The 26,249-nt window shown below is 43.2% G+C and overlaps 1 protein-coding gene across 1 annotated transcript in view; it reads left to right on the top strand.

Annotated features, from left to right (window-relative positions):
• The window catches only part of CACNA1A (calcium voltage-gated channel subunit alpha1 A), a 255,077-nt gene that overhangs the window by 117,380 nt on the left and 111,448 nt on the right, over positions 1 to 26,249 (top strand). The window contains exons 4-8 of the mRNA XM_069082950.1: positions 3,642 to 3,733; positions 5,657 to 5,809; positions 9,381 to 9,574; positions 24,552 to 24,655; positions 24,961 to 25,076. Of these exons, the coding sequence (XP_068939051.1) occupies positions 3,642 to 3,733; positions 5,657 to 5,809; positions 9,381 to 9,574; positions 24,552 to 24,655; positions 24,961 to 25,076 (659 nt within the window). The remainder of the gene's footprint in view (positions 1 to 3,641; positions 3,734 to 5,656; positions 5,810 to 9,380; positions 9,575 to 24,551; positions 24,656 to 24,960; positions 25,077 to 26,249) is intronic.

Consider the following 26,249-nt stretch of genomic DNA (forward strand, 5'->3'; position numbering starts at 1 on the left):
TCCTTGAAGGCTAGGGCTACTTCATTTTTTGTCATCATATCTCTAGTAGAGAACATAGTAAGTACTTAGTAAATGTTGACTGAATTACTATCCATTTTAACTGAAGTAGAAATAATGGGAACCTTGGAATGAAGTTTCCATATCATCTTAGAATTTGTCATAGACAAGAAATGGAAATCTCAGCATGGACTGATTGTACCTAGGGTTTTCAGACAGAGTATTTCAAAGAGTTCAGAAAAACAAGGATAGGATCATGTGACCAAAGATTCTATAGTGGATGCCAGCTCAAAAGGAAGAAGATGCTTTAAGGAATGAAATTCTTTTTTTTTTTTTGTCTTTTTGGAGGGGAGGAGGCAGGGCAATTGGGGTTAATGACTTGCCCAAGGTCACACAGCTAGTAAGTGTTAAGTGTCTGAGGCTGGATTTGAACTCAGGTCCTCCTGACTCCAGGACTGGTGCTCTATTTATCGTGCCACCTAGCTAGAGGGATGAAATTCTTGCAACATAAATGCAGATATTTCCAGTGACAAAGAAAAGGGGGAGCTGTCTAGATAAGGACTGATGTGGATAAGAAAAAATAACTGAGGATGATTTTTTTTAAAGGTGGTACAATTCTATACAAAAAGTGTCAGTGGTCCAAAAGCCTAGAACAAGAGTTCTTAATCTTTATTGTGTCATGTACTTCTTTTGCGAGGCTGGTAAAATGGATGGAACATGTTTTTAAAAGCACAAAATAAAATTCATAGGTTTACAAAGGAAACTACCTGTGTTGAAATGTATTTATTGAAAGAATGAAAACAAAAAAAAAAGTTTTCTGATCCCAAGTTAAGAGCCCCTGGCCTGGAATGAGCTGGTGCTTGCATTGAATACTCTGCACAATAAAAGGACTTTGTTAGAGGTCAGCAGAAGATCAAATCAGGGAAAATGATCACTGCTTGGAGACAGATGGGTGGGGGAGGGCAGTTACAATAGAGGATGGAGTCAGAACATTTTACTACTATTTTGTTTTTGAATGATCCTTATACTGGAAAGTATAGAGTAAAAGTGATTTATAAGGAATAGAAAGTGAGGAGTAAGAAGATGGCAAAACAAAATGAAATGGAAAACCATAGATATCCTCTAGGAATTCAAGGCAGGTCATCTTCCTAAAGTGCAGGTCTGGCCAAGTCACCCTCCTACTCAGTAAACTCCAGTGATTCTCTGTTCCCACCAGGAACAAATATAAAATTCTCTGTTTGGCCTTCAAAGCTCTTCACAATTTCCTACCTTTGCAGTCTTCTTATAGCTCACTCACCCCCACACACTCTCTGATCTGGTGACACTGGCCCCCATGCTGTTTCTTGAACAAAACAGTCTGTCTCCTGACTCCAGACCTTTTCATTGGCTGTCTCCCATGCCTGGAGTGCTCTCCCTGTTCTCCTCCTCCTCCTGACTTCCCCTAAGTCCCAGATAAAATCCCACCTTTGACAGGAAGCTTTTCTGTATCCTGCTTAATTCTAGAGCCTTCCCTCTGTAGATCATATCCCATTCATTCTGTTTTTAGCTTGTTTATACATAGTTGTTTGTATACTGTCTTCCCCATTAGACTGTGAGCTCATTAAGGGCAGGGACTATCTTTTGCCTTTGTGTGTCCAGTGCTTAACACAATGCTCTGCTCACAGTAGGTGTTCAATAAGTGTTCATTGATTGGTCTCCCAAAAAGTTGTAACAACTAACAAGTGTAATTGCTGAGCTACTATCAGGAACCCTTTAAAAACTGTAGAAAATGGGAGAAGTATGATAAAATTAAGACAGAAACGCCCCCATTTTCCAAAAGGTGAAGGTGAATCTTTCAGCCTGTAGGCTGGTAAATCTGACCTACTTCCCGACAAAATTCATTCTAGAATGAGTTATTATAGGGATGACACGTGAACACTTAGAAAAGGAAGTGGTGGTCATCATTATAAGCCATCAGAAGATCAATAAAAATGAGTCACGCCAAACTTACCTCATTTCCTCTTCTGACAGGGTTTCTAGACTGATGGATCCGAGAAATGTTGTAGTCACAATTCAGAAAGCTATTGACCACATTGTCATGATTTCCTTGTGTATAAGATAGAGAGAGCTGTGCTTGATGATACTACAGTTAGGTATAGTGAGAACCGATTTAACTTCTAGACCCAATAAGTATTGGACTGTTGTCTACATAGAGGAGGTTGCCTTTAACAGGATACCACAGGAATCTGTTTTTGGTCCTCATTGGTTCAATATTTCTCTCAATGAGTTGGACCAAGCCCTAGATGGCATGCTTATCAAGTTTGCAGACAACATAAAACTAAGAGAGATGGGTAATTACGCCAGATGACAAAATAGGGCTCTAAAAATATCTTGCTGGGTCACAAATGGGTAAAGAATCTAAAAAGATGAAATTAATGCCCTTGGGTTAAAATAATTTTTTTTGACTGCACAGTAAAGGATGGGAAAGGAGTAGCTGGAAAGGAATTCATATGAAAAATACTCCAAGGTTTTAGTGACTATAAACTCAGTGTGATGTGGTAGCCACAAAGGTCATGCAATATGAGGCTATATTAATGAGATTTTAATTTCCAGGGGAACAGAAGCAAAGAGCCTGCTGTACTCTACCCTTGTCCAGTAGTTGCATGGTCAGTTCCAGTGCCACATTTCAGAAGAGATATTAACAAGCTAAAAGATAGCTAGGGAAGAGTGAGATGAAGGAACTGCAGGGAGGGGAGCCTGGGAAGAAGAGACTAAGGGCAGTGTACTATCAGTCTTCAGATATTTGAAGGATTGTCTTGTGGAAGAGGCTCTGAAGCCTGTTCTGCTTGGTTCTAGAGAGTGGAACCGGAAGCGGTTGACATGGTACAATGGGAAGAACCTTGGTTCTTGAGTCAGAGGTTGCTGTTGTTTCAGTCCTGTCTAACTCTTGGTGATTCCCTTCGGGGTTTTCTTGGCATGTCCTTCTCCAGCTCATTTTACAGATGAGAAAACTGAAGCAAACAGGGTTTAGTGACTTGCCCAGGGCCACACAGCTAGTGTCTGAGGTCAGATCTGAATTCAGATTGTCCTGACTCCTGGCCCAGCACTGTATCCACTGAGCCACCTAACTTCCCATATGTGCCATTTACCTGCCCAGAGTCAGAATCAGAGGACATAGGTTCAAATCTCACTTCTGATGATTGCTACCTTTGTGACCTTGAGCAAGTCACTGGGCCTCAAAGGGAAAGAGTTGGACCAGATGACCATAGAGGTCTTCTCCATCTGGATCTATGATCCAGGATCGTTTGATATAATTTTCATATGGTTTTTAAAAAAAATTTCTAACGGTCACAGATATCCAAAAATAGAATGAATTGCATTGAGGATTAGTGAGTTTCCTATCATTAGAGGTCTTTACATAGAGGCTGGGTGATTATGTGCTGGGGACACTATGGATGATTGTCTTAGATTGCTTCATGAGAAGGTGTCCTCTATGGACCCTTTGGATTCTCAGATTCCATGATTTTGTGATTCACTTATCTTCATCCCTTTCCTGACACATATAAATACATACATACCCATACCTACCCTTGACTGAGGAGAGATCCTTGTTCTCATCTCAGCCCTATTTCCCCTTCCCCTTTTCTTTCTTTTTTTTCTTTCAGCATTTTGGCAACAGTTGGCACTGAATTTGACCTACGGACCCTGAGGGCAGTCCGTGTTCTGAGGCCCCTGAAGCTGGTGTCTGGAATCCCAAGTGCGTGAGTTATATGACCTCATTCCCATCTCTAGTTGTGTACCTTCCCCATGGTTTCCTTTGTTTCCTAATGCCACCATGAGAAGTCAACACCTGCTTCCTCTCTGCCACATCCTGTATTTAAGATGACAAATGGATCCTGGATTTTTCTCTCTAGGGGAGAAATAGGGAACAGGGTCTTTAGTAGGACCTTAAGAGAGACTGGTCATAGAGTTAGATGCCTTCTCTGAAGCAGGCCAGACACAGTCCCAAGCCTCCCAACTCACTAAGGTACGTTTCCAAAACTAGCAAGCCACATCCTCAGATCAGGATTGTGTAGAAGTTTTATTGCAAAAAAAGTGAAATCATTTTCCAAAGTCATATCAGCCCTGACCTATTTATGTCCTCCCTCTTCACTTAACGTTAAGCAAATTGCTGTAGGCTTTCATTTCCTCATTCAGAATGGGGCCAGACTGGCATTGTTTGCTTCTTCTCTGGGGTTTCTTTTAGTCCAGGTCAAGCAATAAGACATTCTAAGTTGCCCAGCAGTGGGACCTCCCAGAGGAATTTTCTAATAATTAGCATTGTCCAAAAGTGGAATGAGCTTTCTGGGTAGACGGCCAGTTCCCATCACTGCAGGTCTTCAAGCCAAGGTTAAATAAACACCAGTCGGGAATGTTGAAGAATGGAGTAGATGATCTCTGATTCTGTGTGAGTCTAAGATAGTGATTCTTCACTTTGCTCAACAGAGCCCTTTAAAAAGAAATAGGTTCCATTGAAAAGCATTTTTTTTTTTTGAGGAAAGGAAGACTGAGGTCTTTATTAGCACTTGCCCTGATATTTTCCACTATTGAATATGGCTACAATTCCTTGAATTCTGCCAAGCAATTTTTCTCCCTCAGAGAAGTTTCCACCTTTCTAGAAGAGAGGTACAGTAGATGGCACATTATATGACTTCTACTCATGTAGCCAAATTATGTGCTATGTATTCAGAGCTTGGAAATCTGAAGGATTTGTGGCCACACTTACTTAACTGCTTTGAAAATCATAGTGTTAGAGCTGGAAAGAATCAGACACCATCTAGTTCAATCCCCTTATCTCACCACTGAGGAATTCACTCCTACCCTAGGACTTCCTGTACTGCATCAGGCTACTTCTTGTCTCTAAATTCACCACCATCTTTCTCTTAGTTCATCTGCCTGGAATGGGAAATCATAGCTAACAGCAATTCCTGCCTCAGCTTTCATTGAAGTTGGAAGTCAAGAAACTTCTTCTCTTTTTTTTCTTTCCCCAAGGAAATCTCTCTGTCTGTCTCTCCTCTGTCTCTTTCTCTTTGTCTCCGTCTTTCTGTTTGCTCCTCCTCTTCCTCCTTCTTTTCTATCTCCTCCTCCTCCTCTTTTTTCTTTCTTTTCTTCTTCCTTTCTTCCTTCTTCTCCTTTTCTCTCTCTGTTTCCTCCTCCTCCTCCTTTTTTCTGTCTCTGTCTCTGTATGTCTGTGTGTGTGTCTCTCTCTGTCTCTCTCTGTCTCTTTCTCATAGAACAATGAACAATGAGACCCAACCTTTTTGAGTATAAGGACCTCATTCTTAATGTCAAAAAAATTTTACAGACTTCCTCATCATAGCTGTATTATTTTTATCTGTTGCTGAGAAAATAGATGACAAAAAGCTACTGAGAATTCAGTATTTTGTTAGTCATAGAAACATTAATATATATTTGGAAAAAATCATGGTCCATCTATATGCAAGGTGTGTTATTTATTCAGTTGATTAGAAGGAATATTCCTTTCCTCCCCTTACACCCCAGTTGGTCCACAGCCCATGAGTTGGGAATCACTTCTGTAGAGGTTAGCCTTTCCTGAGCTCTGAAAGTCAGTGAAGAGGTACATGCTCTTTTGGAATTCTCTGTCTCATTGACTGTGGGGTTTGTCTCTGTTTTTCCCCAGGTTTACAAGTTGTCCTGAAATCTATCATGAAGGCAATGATACCTTTGCTACAGATCGGCCTCCTCCTGTTTTTTGCAATCCTTATTTTTGCAATCATAGGGTTAGAATTTTATATGGGAAAATTTCATACCACCTGCTTTGAGGAGGTGACAGGTAAGGTCCAAGCTGCTTGAGTTTACTTCTCAAGCTTTCTTTCCATTTTCCTTCTTCGGTTGTTACTTACAGGAGCCTCTTGGATACAGGCATGGAATCTCATTTATGTTCCTGGGACCTGTGCAATGAAGGAAAGCTTTTCCTTGGAAAAGTCGGGAAATGGGTTAAGACTTGGTTGACCCTGAGCCATCATCTGAAGTTTTAAGGTGTTTCTAGGTTCTGAAACAAGAGAACAGAGAGGGCAGAACCAGCCTAAGTCTCCATTGCATTTAGATGAAAGGAGCCAGCTCTGGGCGGAAATCTCACTTCAGCATTATGACCCTATTTACAGAGAGCACCAGGAAGGACAATAGAGGAATTTATTCTTGTTCCTCCTGCTCATCTTTCATAGCCACATTTCCTAAGGGTGCCTGACTCCCACCCAACTCCTATCATTATCCTAAGGGACCAATATGGTGGGAGGAAAGTCGTGTCTCACAAAAAGAGAACCTATACCTGAGGGGGAAGAGGTTTCCTCACCTTCCTCTTGGAGCCACCATTGTTAGCTTGTACAGAATTGAAGGTTTCCAGGAATAATTATTGTGTTCCTTCTTACTGCCAAATGTGCCTGTAGTCAGGGGTGAGGTGACATCTTCAGTGACCCTCTCCACACCCAATATCTCCACCAGACAGTGATGGGGCAAAGCCAAAAAAAAAATGGGGTAGGATTGTTTGAGAGTCTTCCCCCCCCTTCTCCTACTCCTTCTGTCTCCTTTTCTCCTGGGCTTGTGGAGTGTGCTCAATATGGAACGTCCTAATTATTTCTCTCCCGGATGGAGAAGGTGTTAATTGAGGCAGAGCTATTTCTGCTTCTGGCCACGTCACCCTGGCGGAACTGGAGAGAGAGAGAACGACAGAGAGAGAGAGAGACAGAGAGAGACAGAGAGAGAGAAAGACAGAGAGAGAGACAGAGACAGAGAGAGAGAGAGAGAGACAAAGAGAGAGAGACAGAGAGAGAGAGACAGAGAGAGGAGAGACAGAGAGAGGAGGAGAAACAGAGAGAGAAAGAGAGACAGAGAGAGAGAGAGAAGAAGGGAGAGATAGATGCAGGCCACAGCCCATTTGAAATACCTCCTACTATCAGAGCAGCCAGGGCCCCTTTTTCACAATAGGTAGAGGAGAATGGGAAGTTGGTCTGTTTTCATGGAGATGAGACATAGTATAATGGAATGGGACATAGTTTCTTAGGAATCTGATGGCTAAAATCTGTATTATAGGATTGAGCCAGAAGGAACCTCAAAAATCCTCTAGTCTAACCTCTTCATTTTACAGATGAAGAAACAGATGCCCAGGAAGGGGAAGTAACTTCCTTAAGGTCATGTAGGGAGGAGGCAGCAAAGTCAGGATTTGAACTCAGGTCTTCTGACTCTAACTATGCTGTGCTGCCACAAGTATATGAATTGTGTACACGCACACCATAGGATTAACGAATTTTAGGGCATGACCCTAAATCAGGTCTCACATACCTTTTGGATCTTTGCTTTTCCAAAAAACCAAAATTCAGAGGGCTTCTTAGGCTCAGTTGATGAAGTAAAAGACCAATTCAGTTTGCCTTGTTGTTGTTCAGTCATATCTGACTCTTCTTGACCCCATGGACCATACTGTCCATGGGGTTTTCTTGGCCAAGATGCTGAAGTAGTTTGCCATTTCCTTCTCCGGTGGATTAAGGCAAACAGAGGTTGTGCCCCACAGCTAGTGAGTGTCTGAAGCCACATTTAAACTTAGGTCTTCCTGACTCCTGGCCCACTGAGCCACCTGCCTGCCTCCTTGATTCCCATCAACAAATATTAAGCAGTTACCTCTACCTATAATCTATAAGGGCCTGTGTGAGGCAGAGTGGAATACAAAAATGAGTAAGACATAGTCCCTGCCCTCTAGGAACATAGAGCAAATGGGGGTCAAGAAGATATATGCACCAGTACAGTACAAAGTAGCATGTGAAAGTTCAGGAGAGAGATGTATAATTCTGAGGATAGGGGGTGAAGAAAGGCAGCATTCACGAGAATGAGCCTTGAATGACTGGTAGGACTTCAGCTAGTAAAGAAAGATGTTTGGGGGAAGAAGAGAGGGAGGAAGGCGTTATCAGCATTAGAAAGTATATGAGCAAAGTCACAGCGCGTAGAGAACACATGGTTTAAACAAACAAACGAACAAAAGGTCTGTTTTGATGGCATTGTAGGCCTTATGGAGAGAAGGACAGTGGGATAAGTTTGGGTAGAACCAGATTGCAGGGGGTAGAGGGAGGGCCTAGAATACCAAACTATGGAGATAGCAGAAGGCAAAGGGCTCGCTTCTATTTTGGATAGTAAGATGCTGTTTTAAACAAACTTCTCAGGATTCATTTTTCCAGGCATTAAGCAAATATTTGTTGAGCCCATATTCTGTTTCTAGCACTGTACCAGGCCCTGAACGAGACATGAAAATAATGCAAGACGTGGTCTTTACCCTCTAGTCTAGTTGGAGAATCAAGAAATCCACATATAAAACAAGGCTTCCCAATTATGACAATGTCAAGATGAGTTCTGTAGACAGTAGATGCTTCCAGAGCTCCAAGAATGGGAGTTTTGATCATGAAAAGGAGGTGAAAAGAAAGAAGTAGAATTTGAGCTTGATGGATGGGAAGATTTTAGTAGACAGGCTTCTATGGCAGTGGTGTTTCCAGAAGTGTGGCCAAAATTAACATTTAACAATTCAGTTTGTATCCTCTATGCCCTCACCATGACAACAGGTCAAGAATTCCCACTTTTCCTAAAATGAAATGCCAGCTTCTCTGCTTTAATAGAAGAACAATGCCCAGGAACCCAAGCCTAAGGGTCCTTAGGTTATTCTTTTTTGGATCTGACCTACCAGCTGGCCAGAGAAATGGAAATGACACTCCCAAGGATCCTGGTAGTGATCTGTTGGAAGAGTTTTCTTTGTGTTCCATGTTTGTGTCCCCCTCCCCCCCTACACACACTGAGAAGGACTTTCCCCCAAAACTAGATGAAACTGTCAAACTAAAACTCAAATCCTTCTGACTGGTGGCTTTGTTTACTTTTCCACTATTGATATGAAAAACTCCTCTTTCAATCAGCACCAGTTAAAGCCTTGTTGTTTTCACTTATAAATTATCAATATAAATTTACCACCATTAAACCTGGCTCTTGTCATTATTTTATTTTATTTCTGCTAGGGTTGGGGAAAGGGTGAGAGCACATTTAGTCACTTGCTAAAAAAATAATATATTCTTGTTCTTGTCACTGTGAGCATTAAAGTAGCTGGGTCTAAAGAGAAAATAACACTCCTCATCCTCAGGTTTCCATTTCTTTGTGGCTTGATAGGTCAATAAGATACACAAAGTCTTGGAAGCTCACCTTTGAGGTAGGACCTGTAACATCTCTATAGTGATACCTGTTTGACCTCTGACTTGGATCTGCATGGTTCTTCCCTTCCATTGGCTCCCCTTTGAAGACTAGGCTTCTCCTACCTGTCCCCTGACTTCCATAAGCTTCTTGATGCTATGGTCACCATCTCTTCCCCTTCTTTCTTGTAGATGATATTCAGGGCGAGTCTCCAGCTCCATGTGGAACCGAGGAACCTGCCCGTACCTGCCCCAATGGGACCAAATGCAAGCCCTACTGGGAAGGACCCAATAATGGGATTACTCAGTTTGACAACATCCTGTTTGCAGTGCTGACTGTCTTCCAGTGTATCACCATGGAAGGGTGGACTGACCTTCTCTACAATGTGGGTGCTACCAGGGACTGGGGAGGGAAAGGGGGGGTAAGGTAAAGGCAAGAGCAAGACATCAGATCAGCCTTTGGGGAAGCACTGTCCCAGAGATTCTTCTGGGACTAACACAGAGAAAGAAAGAGAGGTAGGGATGGGGTGAGGGTTGGAGGTCCTGGTGCAACCATGCATATGGCCAGATGGTGGGTACATAGTGGAAGGAATACTGGATTTGGGGGCAGAATCCCAGGTTGGAATCCTGGCTTTGCCATCTGCTAAATCAATTTCTAACTTTTCAGACAACCAAGGCGGAATCAGGTTCAGGGGTCAAGGAAATAGGCTTTGGGTATGTTATCAAAAGCACAGAAGTGGTATTTTGTACCAAACCTGTTTCTGTCACTTCCTCCCTGTGTGACTGGGGCAAATTACTTCCCCCACCTTTAGATCTCAGTTTTCTCATCTCTAAAAGGAGGCAGTTGGTTTAGATGATTCCCATTCTAAAATCTGATTGCTCTGAATTGTTTGATGCAAAGTACAATATGTTCTTTGAGTGCTGGTTTCAGAGAAGATGAGTAGCCCTTAGTAATTGTCAAATGGATTCAATTCTCTCAGTGTCCGGGGCTAAAAAATACCCTGCTCTACCCTCTCTTTCTGCTGGCTCCATTGTTCTAGGATTTGTTCTGGAGTGCTGTTTTATGGTTATTTGGAGGTGCATATGGGAGCTACAGCAATTTACTACTTACTCCACCATTTTGGCTTGGTAATTGTCAGGTGGGAGACAGGGAATTGAGAGACTGTGGAGATGCTGTGAGTATGGTTGGCCATCACCGGTGAAGACTTTGTTCTAGCATTGAAGATGTCTTCTTTTACTAGGTTTAAAAGACCTTACTGACTTTTTGAGGATGTGTCCTTGATGAAGTATGAAGTCCTTGCCTTGCCCCATTGTCTGATACATTGAAGATGATTCATTGATTCACTAACAGTTCATGCCTGTGAGATTTAGCCTTTAAAAAGAGAGGCTGAACCAGAAGGTTGAGAGAAGTGGAGAAAATGAGAAGTGGGAGGTCAGACAGAGAGAAACAAGTCAGATACATGTGGACTCCATTCACTGAAGGGAAACCTTCATAACCAGCCCCTGTAGGGGTCCACAGAGCCCAAAGGATGCTAGTCAAAAGTGACAGTCACAGGGCAGCTAGGTGGTGCAGTGAATAGAGCACTGGCCCTGGAGTCAGGAGGACCTGAGTTCAAATCCAGCCTCAGACACTTAACACTAGCCATGTGACCTTGGGCAAGTCACTTAACCCCAATTGCCCTGCCTTCCCCTGTAAAAAATGCAAAAAAAAAAAAAAAGTGACAGTCACAAGTTCTTAGACCAAACTGGGAGCTGTATGATTCAAGCCAGTAACAGGAGAATAATTGTAGTAGTCATGGTTGAGTTTCTGCATCTGGCAGAGGAATAAGTGAAAAGTATTTGGAGTCAGAAGGTTTGGGTTCAAATCTTGAATCTTTACTAACTATCAGCATGATCTTAAGCAAGTTACCCTCTCTGAGACTTAGTTTCCTCATCTGTAAAATGAAGGGTTTGAACTAGTGACCATGAGGTATCTTCCACTACTCTATGAACTAATTCCTAGTCCAAGTAGAACAGTTCCAAGACTGGGCAGAGGTATTCCTAGAACAAGCCTCCAGAACCCAGTGGAGTTGTTCTTGAATCTAATAGGAGCCAGAACCAGGGAGCAACCAGGAACAGATGTAATATGGAGAAGAAAACCAAGATGTTGGCCTTCAGTGGTACTGTGAGGTATATGATTCTGCATAGGTATAGAGATGGGGTCTCAACTTTCTAGTCACCCTAAGAGCACAGGGAGACTTCAGCTCCAGAGCAGTGCCCTGAGTCTGGAGGAAGCTCTAGGTCTGTGAGAGGAATGGAGAAAAAGAATTACCTTGACTGGGCGGCTAGGTGGTGCAGTGAATAGAGCACCTGCCCTGGAGTCAGGAGGACCGGGGTTCAGATCCAGCCTAAGACAGTTAACACACAAAAAAACTAGCCTATGACCTTGGGTAAGTCACTTAACCCCAATTGCCCTCCCCAAAAAAACAAACAAACAAACAAACAAAAGAATTACCTTGACTTTGGGCTCTAGTGTAGATTCTTTGTAACTTGGATCAATTTAAACAGAATCAGCCAATCAGTTAACAAGCATTATCAAGAACCCACTATGTGTCAGGCAGAGCTTGCATGGCAGCTGAAAGATCTTAAACTTCTTTGTAGAGACATAGACAGGAGGTGAAATAATATCTTCCCAGAGGAAACCCTGGCTGAGGGCCCAAGCCAAAAAGAAACTCTAGGAGTAAACCCCTAAAGTTCAAGGCAAAGTCTATTTAACCTAGAGGTCACAGGTTAGATGAAGATGAGAAATTCCAGGCAGGAATTTCAGAGGGACCAAAAAAGTGTGTGATAAAGGAAAGGGAACTATAAGTGACTTAGGGGTCAGGTGTCCAAAGTATTGGCAGAAAATGCCTTGAAAGCTCAGAGTGGAATCATTGGGGATTTGCCAGGCAGGAAGTGGATGGGGAGGGGAGGAGATTTCAAGAGTATCTCCTTACACTGAATGAATGAGAGTTACCAGAAGTCTCCTCCCCAGGAAGCTCAAACAGAGTTGCTAAGACCACAAACAGTTAATGACATCTAGGCTTTTCCAGTATCTTTAAGATGAGATATCTTTATGATTCCCCCAATTCCATTCAGCCTTCTGTCTGAGCTGCTGGTTTCTCTACACCTCAGGTCTCAGGAGGCAAGCCTCATCTCAATTGTCATTCTTAAGTTAGAACCCAGAGCAATGATGCAGTGTGAGGAGAGGGATGGAGTGAGGCTGTAAAGGAATTGGGCGTGCTTGTCAGACAGATTCCTCTTCTAAACTAGATTCTCAGAAGGATTCTGAGGGAATTCTAGGACTTAGAATCTCCACCCTCTGTTGCTGGAGAGAAGGACTGAGGGCGTCTACAAGGCTTGAGCTGGGATAAAGTAAGGTTGGTTTGGAGGTAATCACATTCAATGCCTTGTACTCTTACTGTGTTAGTTTGACTTTGGTATAGAGCAATAATAGAAAAAAGGTGTTGCTCCTTGAACTTCTGAGGCAGGGTGTGAACCAGACTTTTTCTTCCTCTGCCCCACTATGGAGTAAACGTGCCACATACCACATCAGTCTCCAGGCTTGTACCCCAGCCGTCTTCAGGGTTTAGAGCTAGGCTACCACCTCTAGAGTGTTGTATTGGGTTCCGGACACCCCCTTTTAGGGAGCGCATTGGTAAGCCAGAAAGCATCCAAAGAAGGACAACCAAGAAGGTGAAGGGCCTCAAGTCCAATCACATGGATTTAGCCAGAAGGACAGAAGAATCAGTAGGGGTGGGGTGGGAATGAAAGGTTATCTGTGAAAGAGGTATTAACTTTGTTTGGTCTTGCGCCTGAGGAAAGAACCAGGAGTAATGGGTGGAAGTTCTGAAGGCAGATTTAGATTTGAAATGGGAACCAACTTCCTATCAATTGCAGCTAATCACAGTTAGATGTGCTGCCTTAGAGATGGGGGGGTGGGGTGTCACCCTCCATGGAGGGCACTGGAGGATTTTCATCAAAGGAAGGTGAACGCATGTCAGAATTCTTTTTTTTTTTTTGCCTTTTTTGGGAGGGCAATTGGGGTTAAGTGACTTGCCCAAGGTCACACAGTTTTTGTGTTAAGTGTCTGAGGCGGGATTTGAACTCAAGGTCCTCCTGACTCCAGGGCTAGTGCTCTATTCACTGCACCACCTAGCCGCCCAGTCAAGGTAATTCTTTTTCTCCATTCCTCTCACAGACCTAGAGCTTCAGAATTCTTTTTTCAGGGGTGGACTGGGCTATGAAATATTTCCAAATCTGACATTTGGATTCCGTGTAAAGGTATCAGACGTTGTTGACTTCTACCCTCCAAGGAGGCACTGTGGCTTTTTGTTAGAGAAGCCAAAGGTTATGTTGTGATTGTGCCATTACCTAATGCCTCTGGAAATAAACCAAAGCCGCTTCTGGGCTGGGCAAAGGGTTCCCCCCCCCCCATTGGAGCGTGGTGTCCATGGTTTCTGAAACCAGCTTTCTGGTTAGCAGTAAGACTGATCTTCAGAACCCTTGCCCCACCGTTTCTGTTCCAGCTGTGGCTCAAGGAGTAATGCCACATAGCCTTTGGTCCATACTGAGAGGAAGCCTACTACTTTCTGAGGCAGCTCTTGCTACTTTGTGATAGCTCTGATCATTGGGAAGGTTTTCCTTGTGTCAAATTTAAATTAGTCTCTTTTCAACTTCAACCCACTTTTCCTTCAAAAACTTGGAGACAACCATTGTGTCCCCCAACTCTTTCCTTCTCCAGCCTACACATTCCCACTTTTTCCGCCTAATGCTCGTATGACAGGAAGTTGACTCCCTTCACCATCCAGATTGCCTTCCTTTCAATGTTTTCTGGCTTATCTATATCCTTCCAAAGATGTGGTGGCCAGAAATGAACGTGATGTTCCAGAGGTGGCTGATCAAGACAATGGCACTAGAACTTGCTGATTCCTAGAAACTACACCTCTCTTAATGCAGCCCAAGAATGCACTGACTTTTTTTACTCTTGTGTCGCACTTAGTTCACATTGAATTTACAATTCATCGTAAAACCCTCAGATCTTTTTATAAAATGATGCTTTGCCATGGCTTCATCACGTACTTGTGAAGCTGATTTTTTTGCATGCAACATCCTAATATACATATATATGTATATATATGCATGTATATGCTTCATCCTATTATATTTCATTTTATATTCAACCCTATCAGAATTCATTTGGAGCCTGGCTCTGATATCAAGGGTTTTAGCCATCCCTTTTAGCTTTGTATCTTCTGCAAATTTGACAAGAATACCATCTTTATCCAGATCATTCATAAACAGGTTTAATAGTGCAGGGGCAACCATAGATACCCTGGGCCCTCCCCTGGAGACCTTATTTTGGGTTGATATTGAACTATTAATGATTCTTGGGATAAGTACTAGCAGGAGACCATCTGTCTTATTGAGTTCCTTTTCTTTTTGTTTTTCTTTTTTCCTTTGTCTTTTTTTTTTTTTTTTTGAAGATAATATCTTTTCTCCAGAGGGCCAGCTCATTTTTGTTGTTGTTGTTGTTAAATGCATCAAAGTCCCAACTTGAGCTTGGAAGGTATTTGGTTTTCACCAAATATGGAATGCCTTTCATGTTTTCCATGAGCTAACATGAGACAAACTCTATGGAAAATATTTTGAAGTTCAGCAAGCAATGGATGCATAACTGAGTGTGGAGGAGAAACTTTTTAGACATTGGTCAGTTATATACAGTTATTAAGCTCCTACTATGTGCCAGGCACTGTGCTAAGATCTGAGGATACAAAGAAAGAGCAACATCAATCCCTGCCTTCAAGGAGCTTACAATCTAATCTTAGAGTCAATGACCATTTGCCCATTAGGTAAACTGTAGGAGGGATAACCCTATTATATTACAGAAGCTGGGCAGGATAGGTATTCAGAATAAAGGAGGTTTTAAAAAGTCACTTCAGTCAGTCAATAAACATTTATTAAGTATATACCAGATTAAGCACTGAAGATACAAAGACACAAGTACAAGATATGAGAGGCATAACTAAACAGTAGTTAATTTGAAAAAGATCCAGAGGTTTTAGTGGACTACAAGTTTAACAGGCATCAACAGAGGGATAAGGCATCAGAGAAGGGTAATTACTGGGGTTTAAGATGCAGTTCCATGTCTCTCTCCCCTCCCCAGGACTCTCTTCTCTATCTACATTCTTCTTATGTGAGCTTCTCCATTTCCCATCTCTTTACTTTCACACACCGTGTCCCTTGGGTTTAAATATCGCCATGTAAATAACTCCCAAATCTATATATCAAGCTCAAGTTTCTCTCCTAAACTTCAGCCCCCCCATCACCAGCATCCCAATGGATATTTTCTCCTGGATTGTGACTCAGCATCTCAAAGTTTGACACATCTAAAAGAGAACTAAATCTCTTTTCCTATAAACCAGCTTCTCCTGTAGATTTTCTGAGACTATTACCATCCTCTTGTTTCCCCAGACTCACAATCTCAACATCATTCTTGACTCTTTCCTTTCCCTCATTCCCCTACATCCAATCAGCTGAAAAAGCTTGCCACTTCTATCACTACAACACCTTCTGAATCTTTCCCCTTCTCCCTGTTAATTATTGAATGTGTGTTGCCTCAGACAAACTGAGACCTGGGAAAGGCCTTAGCTTAAAAAGGCCAAGGTCTCCCACTGCATGAGGGCCATCTCCAATCGTCCTGATCTATGTCTCACTACTGGACCCAGATGACTCCAGAGGAGAGAGTGAGGCTGGTAACTCTACATAGCCCTTCCTCCCTTAAATCCAACTCACTTGCAAGTCAAGACATCACCTACCTGATGTTATTGGTCCCCTTACAAGCAAGAAACAATAATAACCACCTTAATAGACCTCCTCGTTGCTTCTCACCTGGACTGTGGTAATAACAGCCTCTTATTTTTCAAATCTCTCCACTCTCCAGTTCATCCCATGCACAGTTGCCAAAATAATTCCTGAGGCACAGGACTGACCATCATTCTGCTGATGGATCCCTCTTTACCCTAAGATAAAATCCAAATTCCTCGGCATAATACCCCACACACCATACCATAATACCATAATACCCTCTACAATCCGTATTCCCCCAACCGTCCCAGCCTTGCTTCAAATTCTTCCCTTCGTGCACTTCTACAGCCTACTAACTGCTTCCTGTAGTCCACATTCCACTCTCCTCAAAACTGCCTTATAACATCCTTATCATCATAACTCAATTCAAGTACTAACCTCTCCATGTCAAAATCATTGGATAGTATCCACCAGGTATTATCTGACCACCCCCCCCTTCCAGTTATGTTCACTCCTTTTATAAATAACTTTATATTTACTTTTCTGTATTCCCTGAGGGGAAAAAATCTCCTCAAGGTTAGGGAAGGGGAATAACGGGAAAGGAATAAACATTAATTAAGCACCTTAATTAATTATGTGCCCAATTATGTGCCAAGTACTATACAGTATATATATATATATATATATATATATATATATAAACTATCTATTGTTCCTCACACCAACCCTGAGAGGTAAATGCTATTGTGATCCCTATTTTACATTTAAGGAAACTGAGGCAAATGGTGGTTAAGTGACTTATCCAGGGTCACACAGGTAGTAAGTGTCTGGAACTGGATTTGAAATTAGGTCATCCTGCCTCCAGGCCCAGTATTCCACTCTGCTACCTCATATTAGATCTTTGCATTCCAGTATCCAGCATAGTGCTGTACAGTTATAACCTCTTGAAAAATAATTGTTAAATTGAATGAAATGAAATCTATTAGCTCAGCCATTTTAAAACACCTAATTTGTGGAAGGGACCACAAAGAACAAAATAGTAAATCTGTTCAACAAACTTTTTTCAGGCACCTACTATGTGCAAGAGAAATTGAGATTTGCATTCATGGCCCCTACAGTTGAGTGAAGAGCTCTGACATAAGCATCAGTGACAGTAATACTAAATAGTGTATGACAAGTTTGTGATGGAGGCAAAAGCATCATGGCATGTGGGCTGTGACGGAGGAAACATTGCCCATGGGAAGAATCAGAGAAGGGATCCTAGGGAAGGTGGTGTCTGAGTTTGGATCTGAAGGGTAGGTAGGAATTCAGTAGGATGCCAATTACTCTAGATTCTGTTGCTGGAGTGTCCTTGGGATTCCAAGTGGTACAAGGCCAGGAAAGAAAACTTTGGGTGGGTGGGGAAGAGATAATAATTCTCCACTTCCAGGAAAGAATGGTTTACGCATATGCTACTTTGAACCTCAGCTGAGGTAAGAGACAGAATCCTCTTTACTGAGTGGGAGCCCTACGGGAGATAGCTGCCAACAAGGGGACAACACAGAAACCTTCCCAGGAGCCTGGAAAGGCCGATGCCTTGGTCATGAGGATCCCTGTGTGCAATAGGACCCTCGGGCTGCTCCTCTAAACCAGATGCCCATTAGACATATGAAGATCACTGGGGACTAGAGGGAAAAGGGACTCAACAGCAGTGGACAGAAAGCATGCCCCCAGTTAAGACTCAGAGAATCCAGGAAGCCAGAAAATAGAGGAAGAAACTGGTGGTTTTGCAAGAGAAGGCTCCCATGGTGACAGTGTCTAGACAGGACTAATTCAGCATGAGGTGGCTCCACGTGGAGATTCTGGACTACGGAACTCTGCGCTCAATTGTGTCTCTTCTTCCCATCCTTGCAGTTGGTATAAGGCTTCCCATTCTCTAATCACGTACCTTTAGAGCAAGATCATTTTTGTACTAAGATCTCACCCCAGCTAACAACTGGGGACCTTGGGTGCTCTGTTTGAAAAGGGAAAATCACTGCCTGAGCCCCAGATCCTGGGGGTGGAAGCAGGAACGAGGTGGGCCTTCAGTTTGAAGGAGAATTTCACTGCCTCTCTTTGACTTGTTTTGCCTGTTCGTAGAGACCTTCCAAATGGCCTGAGAGTGCTGGGCATTTTGCATGTGTTAGCTGATGGTAAGTGCCCAGGGTGATTGCAGCCTCATGGTGCACATCCCCCTACCAAGCTCTGAGCAGTTCTCAAGGAAACTAGGCCTATGGGAATGGCGTCCAGAGCCCAAGCAAGGACAGGGTGGGAAGAATGGAGATGAGGAAACCCTCAATGGGATGGAAGTGGGAGTGGAAGGGAGGAGAGAAATTGGATGGAGAGATTCAGGGCTGAGGCATAACAGGTCTGGCACTGGGTAAAGCTTCCCTCTTGGTGGCTGCTAGAGCACAGAATAGTTTCTAGACAGACAGGTGTCCCCATTTTCCAGGAACCCCCTCACCACATGTGCCCGAAGCAAGCAACTTGGCAGTGTCTAGAGAAACCAGAGATTGACTCAGCTCCCCTCAGGGGACCCTCTCCCTACTTGTTCCTTGCAAGCAGGGGTGAGGCAGATTGACAGTGGGTGTGTGGGTGAAGCTGGAACTGCCTCTTTCTAGGCTGTCCCCACTCAGAAGGCAAATATAGAGTGCTAAGCTCATCAGCCAGAATCACTTAACAAACAAGGAAAGGACCTTCCAGATTTATGGATATTTAATAAAAATCCTCCCTTGAGTTTTGGTTGCTACTGGGAGCTCCCCTTCTTTTCCCACTCCTCCCATCATCAAATACAGAGATTTCCATATTAAATTAATACCTACCTTTACAAAAGGTTCTATGCTGATGCTCTCTTGATATGTGGGAGGTCAAAGAAACAGAGCAACTCTTCTCTCAAAGCTTGCCATTGTTAACAGGATGCAGATGGAAGAGGGATACTTAACCTTTTTTGGTTCACAAACTCCTTTGACAGTCTGGAGAAGCTTAATACTACTGTGATTTGCTGCCCATGTTCATAATGGAAGGAAATGCTAAATTTTAGTTAGAGCTTAGCACAAGTAAAAAGGTAAAAAAAAATTCCCATCCAAGTTTATGGACTCTGTAAAATCTAGGTTTGGGGACCTAGAGGTAGAAGGATACAGACACCAAGAATAGAGTGCCTGACGGGATCAGGAGACACAGACACTATAAAAATCAAGCAACAAATTCAGCGAAGGCAGAAGAGGAGGAGGAAATAAGGGGAAAGAGCAATCAGAAGGTGGTAGGATGGAAATTGGAGGGTAAGATGTGGGCAAAACCCCTCTCACAGATTTCCGCTGTGTATTTATAGATATGTGTATAGTCTGTGTGGGGGGGTTATGTTTTAAGCCCAGCACCAACAGTGGTCACTGGATAGTGGCCATCAGAGATTTAAGAAGTCAGCAGATTGACGGTTAGCCAACTGACAGCAACATCTGCCTAGTGACATGATAACATTTTCCAGCTAACATATGCATGTCAACTTTTTACCCACATCGTTGCATTTTGGTGATGTTTGTTTGGACTCATATCAAGACATTAGTCAGTTCGATTAACAATATTATGTACAACAGTGTATGTAAGTATTACATGTAATAATAACAACAATGATAACAACTGACAAATGAAGCCTTCAAGGCTACAAAGTGGTTGACAATTATTACCTCATTTGAGCCTCACAGCAATCCTGGAAAGTAGATACTATTATGACCCCCATTTTACAGATAGGAAAACTGAGGCTTCAGGTCAAATGACTTGCCTGTAGTCACATAACTACTAAGTGTCAGACATGTAAGAGTCCTCCTAATCCCAAATCCAGCACCCTATCCACTATCCCCTTCAGCCTGAATGACCAGAAAATGGAATATTTTAGTTAGCCAAATATTCTGTTGACTTTGGCGGGGGGGGGGGAGGAACCTGGGAGGCAGAGAAGAAACCATGCCTGGATTACTGATCTTCAAGGAATTAGAACACACTAAAACATATAGATCTGAAGCTGGTAGCATTGTGGGAATAGCACTGGGCTTAGAGTTATTGTAATGATTACCACTCTAACTTTATTAAATCCTTGACTTCGTCATCAAGGATATTCTTTTCATTGATATAGATTACACCAGCACCATACTTTTTCATTCTGTATAATTGGTTTTGTTTTTGTTTTTTGGAGAGGGGAAGGAAAGGCAGTTGGGGTTACATAACTTGCCCAAGGTCACACAGCTAGAAAGTAACAAGTGTCTGAGGTCAGATTTGAACTCAGGTCCTCCTGACTCCAGGGCGAGTACTCTATTCACTGCACCACCTAGCCACCCCCATTCTGTATAATTCTTGGTCATATTTTCTCAGGGTCTCCATTACTTAGATGGTCTCTATAATGTGCTAAATATATCTACATGCATATAATGTATACATATATATCCATATGTATATGTGTATGAAGGCTACCAATGCACTGCCTGGATTGTCCATCTGTCGTCTCTCTTCCTATATGGCTGCCTCATCTTACTACATTATCTATCCATAAAGGTCTTCCATAATATCTTTTATGCCACTCCCCACATGTACCTTTTCAATAGTAATGTGATAGAGCCTGCTTGCACCATCTTTCCACTCCCCTTTGGGTTACTGGTAGATTTAATTCTTGTGATATTTTGTAATGTACAGCCATATAGCATCCCTAGGATAATGTGGGAGTGTTAAAGAGATGGGCTTTTGTAGGAGTGAGCAGACAGGAACTAGCCTGATTTTTTCTTCCTATTAATTCTGGGCCCAACTCATTGTTTAGTGGTAATGCTTGTTAAAGACATACATACCAGTGGATTGATTTTCACAATCTAAGCAGTATATATTTTTCATCCACTTAGTGTTTTCAGTGTAGATAGTTGGACCAATCTTTCTCATATTACTATAGATTTCACTGAGAAAGCTTTACAGCAATCTAGGGTTTGTTGCAATCAGTACAAAACCATCTGCAAATAAGGGTATTTGGAGAATTTCACCATCAAGAGGCAATCCTTTTTACTCAAGCTGTATAGGACTTAATTTTTGGCAATTCAGAAGACACTTTAGGGTTGACTCAGCATCTTTTTCTCCTACCAGATATTGTAAAGTACGATGGGAAAAGTTTTAATTCGGTTTTCTTAGATTTGGGGTACATATGAGTTTATGTAATTGTCATGAGCCACACCAGCACCACAGCAACAGGGGTGTTGTGGGCATAGCAGCGCTCACAACACTCGGGTTCTTTTTCCAGCTTTACTACTAGCTTCCTCTGATCAAGTTAGATTCCTTTAATTTTCAATTTCTCTGTCTATAAAATGGAGAGAATCCATTCTACTATTTGCTTCATGAGGAGAGTATAAGAACAAGTGAAATTGTGATTATAAAGACTTATCAAATCTCTGAAAGAAAGACCCTAAAGAATAACCATAATGTCTTGTTGTTGTTAACAGCCATTATCATAACGGTCATGGCTCCACTGAATTCCACAGTCATTCTCTATTCCCATGCCAAGCTCCTACTTCAGTGGGCAATAAACATGATGGCACCTTTCCTGGCTCCCCAGGGGACCATCTGCATAGAACTCCCTCAGTGGAAACATACGCCGTACACCCAATCATTACCTGGATTATAAAAGGAGGAGAAAACTTTGAGGGGAAATTTGTGCAACTGTGTTTGCTAATGAACTGTTACGTATCTGTGGTGGGTACAGTTCTCTCTGTTTGGGAACTTCCTTTTATATTTTCCCTTCGTTCAAACTCCTACCACTGTGGAAAACTGATTTCTCTATCAAAACCTGTCCTCCTTCACCTTCTCCTGGTTGTGCGGGATTAATAGGTGCATTGAATAATTAGACCAGGTTAAAAAGAGAAAGAGCACCTTTTGTAGCGTCATACAATATCAGGGCTGGAAGTGTTTAATGATCATCTCCTTGTGCAGATGAGAAACTGAGGCCAATCTAAGAACAAAACCGAATCACATTGGCTGGGAAAGGAAAAGGCAGATGAGTGAATTGCCATATGGTGGCCTTCTTGAATGGCTCCAGGGCCTCTTGCTGGCTTCAGCTGATCAGGAGTCCTTAGAACATATAGATGGCTGTGTGGTCAGGAACCTGTCCCCCTCCTGGCTTTCCCAACAATCTGACAAGAGAAACTCTAAAGGAGAGAGAATATGAATGGCTTCCTGTATGGCGGTGCTGCCTGTGTTCCTGGCTTGTGGGGGACTTAGCCACTTCTCAAATTTGTCCCTGGCAGTTCCTGTCCCTGCCCTACTTCTCCTGTTTCCACTTCAGCCTCCTCAGCTCTCATTACAGCATCTAGCCCATGTGGGTGCTTTGCTCCCTTGGACTAAATTTAGCACTGAGAAATAGGAACAAGAAATCTTCAGCAGTTCGTGTAGACAGATGAGGAGAAGTACAAAGACTGCTTTGGTTCCCTTCCGGCCCTGTTTCGTCCTCTCTCTGCCAACACCAGCCATACTCAGTACATCTTTCCCCTTATACATATCAGGCAATGAAGCTTTAGTTCTTTCAGAGAAAAAGGCTTGAAGCAGGGCCCAGTGCATTGACTTCTTCCCTGGGGCCAGTCCAGCTTGTTTGGGACAGTATTCCCTCTGGTAACATGAGGGAGAAGCGTACACCCACTGGAGGTGGTGACTCTCTTGATCCCGAGTCCTGCTTCATATCCTGTGGGGCCTCTAAGGCTTCCTGTTCCAATCTGTGCTGTTCAGATGGGATGGAGCCCAAGACTCAGAGGCAGAGGCTGTGGTTGTTTGAACTGTCGGGTATCTGTCTTTTATGTTTTTAAACTACTTATAAACGTAATAACTGTCAACAGACTATTAATCACACAAATGAGTTTTTATCATTTTACAGCCCCATAATATTCCATTGCATTAATATCCTGCCGTCTATGTGGCCCTTCTCCTAGCCTGCCACCTTCAGTGGCTACTCTGATGGGTGAACTGGGAAAGAGGGTCTCAGGGTCTTCTCTGAGGAAGTTTAACATTTGAGTGGTTCTGCCCAGATTCTGAGCCCAAGGGCAGACATTCCAGCCTGCCTCTGACCTCCCTGACACATCAGTGCAAGAATACATGTCACCATCATAAAAGACCAGAGCTACAGGAGGCAAGTTCACTTGCCAGCATTTCCTGTAAATTGCTTCTCGATCCTGTAATGAGCCCTTGCACTGACCTGGCTCCCATCTTCCATCTCAGCCCCTTGTATTTTGGTGCTTGGGAGAAGCCCAGGATCCCAGGCTAGCCTAACCTTTTATTTACACTGGTTTGGATCCCAGTTCACATGCACACATCTCTTTCCACCAGAAGGTATTGACACATATGGGGTCTTCTGTGATATGTCGCTTGGCTCCTGACTCCTTTCACTGACTTGTTCAGAGGTTCTGAGTTCATATCTGGATAAACCCCAACAGGAATTATAATGGTGGTGGGGTTGCGGAAGGTGTTCTGTCAGAGGCTTCTCAATCCTTTTCTATTCATAGGTCTGAGCAAGAGAAGGAGAAAAAGCCATCACTACCCATGGCATAAGGAAAATCCTTCTCCTTTATCAGTTAAGGGTACAAAATCTCCACCCAGGACCCGACTTTTTCCAATTAATTTGTGTGAGACAAAGATGTGATACTTTAGATTAACTGACTTTTGCCTTCTACCACTTTTCCCTGAATTGCACGTATATTCAAAATACCCTCCACATTTCTCTGGCTTATGTCCCTGTGCTCCTCTCCCCTCCTCCTCTTTTCTCCTCTTCCCTACTCTTCTCTCCCCTCCCCTCCTTCTCTTCTTCCCTCCTCTTCTCTCTCCCTCTTCCCATCCCCTCTCCCTCCCCCCTCTATTTCATTCACTTACACCCTTCCTTCCTAATACCACCCTTCATAATGTATATTCTTTGACTCGGAGAATAAAACTCCATAGAAATCACAGACTTCCTTATTTGGAGGAAGCTCAGCTATAACCTCTTCATTCTGCTTTCATCTTTGGTTTTTCATGCTGGAATGACTTTAGGTTGTAGTTCAGGATGATGGACCTGAAGGAGTGAATTCACAGGGTTCTGGCTCCCCAGGATTGGGTGGTCCCATGTAGGGGTGCAAAGCAAGGTGAATGCATGTGAGGGCTTAGGGGGAAGGGAGTCAATTTCTCAGTTCATCCAGGACATCACCATTTGTATTTAGGGCATATCATTCATTTCACCACTCTTTGCTCTGTCCTAACTACTCTTGGCCGTCCTGTATTCCCAGCTCAATCATGTGCCCCAGTATTCTAAGAGAAGCTTTTCCCTGTGGGACTGTCTGAAGGGCTCTTAGTTGTCTGCTGGGGTTTTTCCTATGGGTTGAACCTGTCTTTTGTTACTCCCATTTATGGGCTGAAGAAGCCCCAGTCTTCTGGGAGGTGAAGAGATGTGACTCCCTAGAGAGCTGGGGCCCTCTACCCCCTCCCACCACCAACTGCACTGGAGTCTCACTGTTTCTGCTTTTCCCTTTCCTCCTGCTACAGAGCAATGATGCCTCAGGGAACACCTGGAACTGGTTGTACTTCATTCCCCTCATCATCATTGGCTCGTTTTTTATGCTGAACCTTGTGCTCGGTGTGCTGTCCGGGTAAGTCCACTCTGTCCTTGCCACTTCATTTCTCCACCACAGATTCCGAGCCCCCACCCATGTTGTCAGGAGAGGAACAAACTGGGGGAGGAGAACAATCTCTCTTCCTTCCTTCAGTTCCCCAAGCTCAAGGGCAGTGGTATCCCTGACCTATCCTCCCAGATGTAAGCAGGCCCTGTACTGACCTGTTGTCTATAGGCAGGACTGCTGCTCCCACCTCCACACCCACACAGCCAGATAGAACAAGGATGCCCTACAACCCATGGCAAGCCAGACAGTGGATCCCAGGACTTTATACTTTGCAGGGAGTTTGCCAAGGAAAGAGAGCGGGTTGAGAATCGGCGAGCTTTTCTGAAGCTGAGACGGCAGCAACAGATAGAGAGGGAGCTCAATGGCTACATGGAATGGATCTCCAAAGCAGGTGAGGCCTTTACCCTCCTGGCACATGGGGCATACTGTGGATGGAGGGTGACCAGGCAGACTAGGTCTGAGCATCTCTAAGATAACACCAGGACTGAGAAAAGAGGAATAGGCAGACATCCTTGCCTGGAGGAGGAGTTGGGGAATGTTGGCCAGGAAGAAGAGACAAAACTGGTTCTGAAAAACCTATTAGATTATTATTGTTGGTATTTCTTTATCTGATCATTATTGTCCATCCCTCTGTCTTTCCTTCTGCCTTACAACCCTGTAAGCCCATCTTTATCCTTACCATGACCTTCATCCCCTTACTCCTCAGTTCTTTGCCTGGTCATCACCCCTGCACTGGCTGTTCTTTCCTCTCTTCCCCATCTTGATTCCTTAGTGGACTAGTTCAATTTTACACTGTCCTTTTCAGTCCCTTGGCTCTTAATCCCATCCTAAGTCTTCCCCTGCTAAACCCTAGCCATGGATTTCTCCTGCTATTTGCTGCCTCCATTCCTGTTCACACCTGCTGAATGGAGTTGGTTGAAATCACAAAATCATATTGACCGAATCCACTACGCCTTAATGTTATATAATCTCAACTGGGCCCTCGTTGTTTCAAGGCAATTCTTTTATGTTTCCCAAATCGATTCATTGTCCCACTCAGTGTGGCAGATTTTCCAACCTTTTCATCTCTCCTCAAACTTCCCATGGTGCTCCCTTCCCCCAACCCTCTCAGCTGAGAACTTTACCTCATATTTCACTGAAAAAAAAAATGAGACCATTTGCCTACAGCTTCCTCCTCTCCCCTTTTCATATTGCAATACTCAAGTGTCTTCCCTCACTATCTCCTCCTTCACTCCCTCTTACAGGAAGAGATGACCCTTCTCCTAGCCAAGGCTAACCCTTCTACATGCACAAATGATTTCATTCTATCTCATTTTCTCCAATAGGCTGCCCCCTCTATCATCTCCACTATGACTAACCTTCAGTCTTTTCCAGTCTACTGGCTGTTTCTCTGCTGCCTACAGACACACCCATGTTTTCCTCATCATTTAAAAAAAACCCTAAACACCTTATTTGAGCCATCCATTCCTACTAGCTATTGCCCTATCTCTCTCCTCTCTTTCGTGGCTAAAGTCTTTGAGAAAGTCATGTGCAACAGATGCTATTTCTTTTCCTCTTACTCTTT

This window comes from Petaurus breviceps, unplaced genomic scaffold (genome assembly GCF_028583685.1).
Source record: "Petaurus breviceps papuanus isolate PSGF00001 unplaced genomic scaffold, PetGlider_PUasm1.0 172, whole genome shotgun sequence".
In the NCBI taxonomy this organism is placed as follows: Eukaryota; Metazoa; Chordata; class Mammalia; order Diprotodontia; family Petauridae; genus Petaurus; species Petaurus breviceps.